We start from the raw sequence: 2,500 nt of genomic DNA on the forward strand, positions 1-2,500 counted from the left end.
GGGGCTACCACGTGGTAGAGGGTGGTATACCAGTCCTAGTTCAGGTGTTGGCTGCGACTTGGAACCTAGAAAGCCTTTCCCAACACTACGGCAAGGGTACCAGGGCTAGACGAAGATAGATATACCCCAGGAAAGGGGAGAAGGCTTGTGGCTGTGTCCATGCCTTTGTAATGCCAAGTGGCTCACAGACTAGTACAGACTCACATGTAAGGAAAGGGAAGCCAGAGCCCTGCCACTCAGCCCTCACCCAGCATGTTGGAAGACTCGATCATGTTCGTGTCCAGGTCAGTCCAGTACAGTCGCTGGTCAGCGTAGTCAATGGTGAGGTCATTGGCCCGACCAACTTTGTCTACCAGTGTCATGCAATTGGTCCCATCCATGAAGGCTCGCACGATCCTTGGCTTGCCGCCCCACTCGGTCCAATAGATGTAGCTGGAAGGTACCAAGAGAGAGGAGATAGGCAGGGCTCAGGTGAGTTGTGGTTTGGGACAGAGAGTAGCCACCAACTCCTAGACTCAACCCTCCTGCCCTGGTGGAATTCGGTCAGTGACATCTCCCCAGGAAGTAAGAATGAGCCAGATGTAGGTGAGCTTGTACCACAGCTCTGGCTCTCTCTAGGGGCAAGCAGAGGAAGCCATCAGACAAGACTGTCCAAGCAGGCAACATATCTTAACTAAGCCAGCTGTGTGTGTCAATCAAGAGATGTGGGCATATTCAGATAGATGGCCCTTTCTTTCACACAGCGAGAAAACTGACCAGGGCTGACGCAGCACAGAAGAGGTCCCCCTCTTCCTCTGCACATCTGAGAAGAAGGCTCACAATCTCATTCTAAGGTTTGGAAGATTTTCTTGGCCTTTGCTGGACCTTTTTCTTCATCCTGCCATTATAGCTAACAACATATGTCCCAGGAGGGGGCAGGATTCAGTTGCTCCTCATGACCACATGGATGCTCTATATGTGCCTGGCACTAAAAAGGGATAACTGGGACCGGATGAAACTGCACTTGGCCACCAAGCCTCAGCTTCCAGGGTGGAACTAGCTCTTGGGAGGGGGGATCCTAGGCCAAGGCCCAGGGGCTTGTAAGCCACCATTTCTGAACACCCCTAAATCCAAGTGCCTCAAGGCCAGCTCTGAGAGGCAGTCTGGTCACCATTTCAGAAAGGAGGCCTGAGATGCATCAGTTGGCTCAACCTGATCTAACTGGCCACGGGACATTAGCTTCTCTGAGCCATATGTGTGTGTGTGAGTGTGTGTGTGTGTTTGCATGTGTACCCAGAGGCTAACACTGAGTGTCTTCCTCAATCATCTTCTATCATATTTTGAGTCAAGGTCTCTCACTGAGCCTGGAGCTTGCCCATTTGGCTAGCTGCACTGGCTAGCCAGCAAACCTGAGACTCTGCCTGTTCCTGGCTTGTCAGTGTTTGTGATAGAAGCCAGGCTGCACCTGCCTTTTTACATTAGTTCTGGGGATCCAACTCAGAACCCCATGCAAATACTTTACCAATGGAGTTGTCTCCTAGTTCCCTCTGAGTCAGTTTCTGTGTGTAAATTCCCAAATGACACTTAAGACAGGCCATGAAAGCAGTCAGAGTTCAGTGACTGACAGCAGATTCAACACTGGCCTGTTTCCCCTCTAAGAATAAGAAAGACAATCTTGCAGGGTCCCTGCCAGTGCTGGCATCTTCAAGGCTAATGTCAGACAGTATAACTGTCAGCACAGAGTGATAGGTGGAGCCAGTGACTTCGATGCAGAGGGAGGGCCCTGGATCATGTGACAAACAAAAGCAATGCTTACCCTTTAGTAGGATCCAGAGCCAGAGACCTGGGGTTGTCAAGGTCTTTCCATACAAGCACCTGCCGGAACTGCCCATCCAGCCGGGCCACCTCAATCCTGTTGGTCCCTGTGTCAGCCCAATAGAGGTTCTTGCCCATCCAGTCCACGGCCATTCCTTCAGGGTAGTCAAGGCCAAACTCGATCACATGCTCCACCGAGCTCCCATTCATGAAGGCTCGGCTGATAGTCTGGGAGGGGGAGGATGGAAAAAGCCATGTTAGGATCCGGCATCTTTTGCAGATTTCAACCAGGAGACAGCAGAGTCTCCAGACAGATGAATGAAATGCAGGAAGACGACCTTTGCAGAAAAAGCAACTTGGATGTTTGTGCATGTCCGTGTGTGATTTTACACGTATCCTGAGTCTTGAAAACACTCCACCCAGTAATTATACTTGAATCTAGGAATGGATAAAAATATAAAAGACTGGAACTGAAGAGACAGTTCAGCGGTTACAAGCACTTGCTGCTCAACCATGAGAACCAGAGTTCAGGTGCTGGTACCTACAACAGCTCCACAAAGACTTGTAACTACTTCAGAGGGATCCGACCCCTCTTCTGGCCTCTGTGGGCACACATATGCTCATCCAGTCACAGAGATAAACACATACATAAGTAAAATAAAATCTTATATATATGTATGTATATGGCAAAGAACTTTTCAAACAA

General features: G+C 49.7%; 1 protein-coding gene across 1 annotated transcript in view; it reads right to left on the reverse strand.

The window, feature by feature from the left end:
* Lrp5 (LDL receptor related protein 5) overlaps nt 1-2,500 on the reverse strand; it is a 109,469-nt gene that overhangs the window by 32,874 nt on the left and 74,095 nt on the right. The window contains exons 10-11 of the mRNA XM_005351622.2: nt 1,796-2,022; nt 248-432 (exon numbers count right to left, since the gene is read on the reverse strand). Of these exons, the coding sequence (XP_005351679.1) occupies nt 248-432; nt 1,796-2,022 (412 nt within the window). The remainder of the gene's footprint in view (nt 1-247; nt 433-1,795; nt 2,023-2,500) is intronic.

This window comes from Microtus ochrogaster, chromosome 8, assembly GCF_000317375.1.
Source record: "Microtus ochrogaster isolate Prairie Vole_2 chromosome 8, MicOch1.0, whole genome shotgun sequence".
Classification (NCBI taxonomy): Eukaryota; Metazoa; Chordata; class Mammalia; order Rodentia; family Cricetidae; genus Microtus; species Microtus ochrogaster.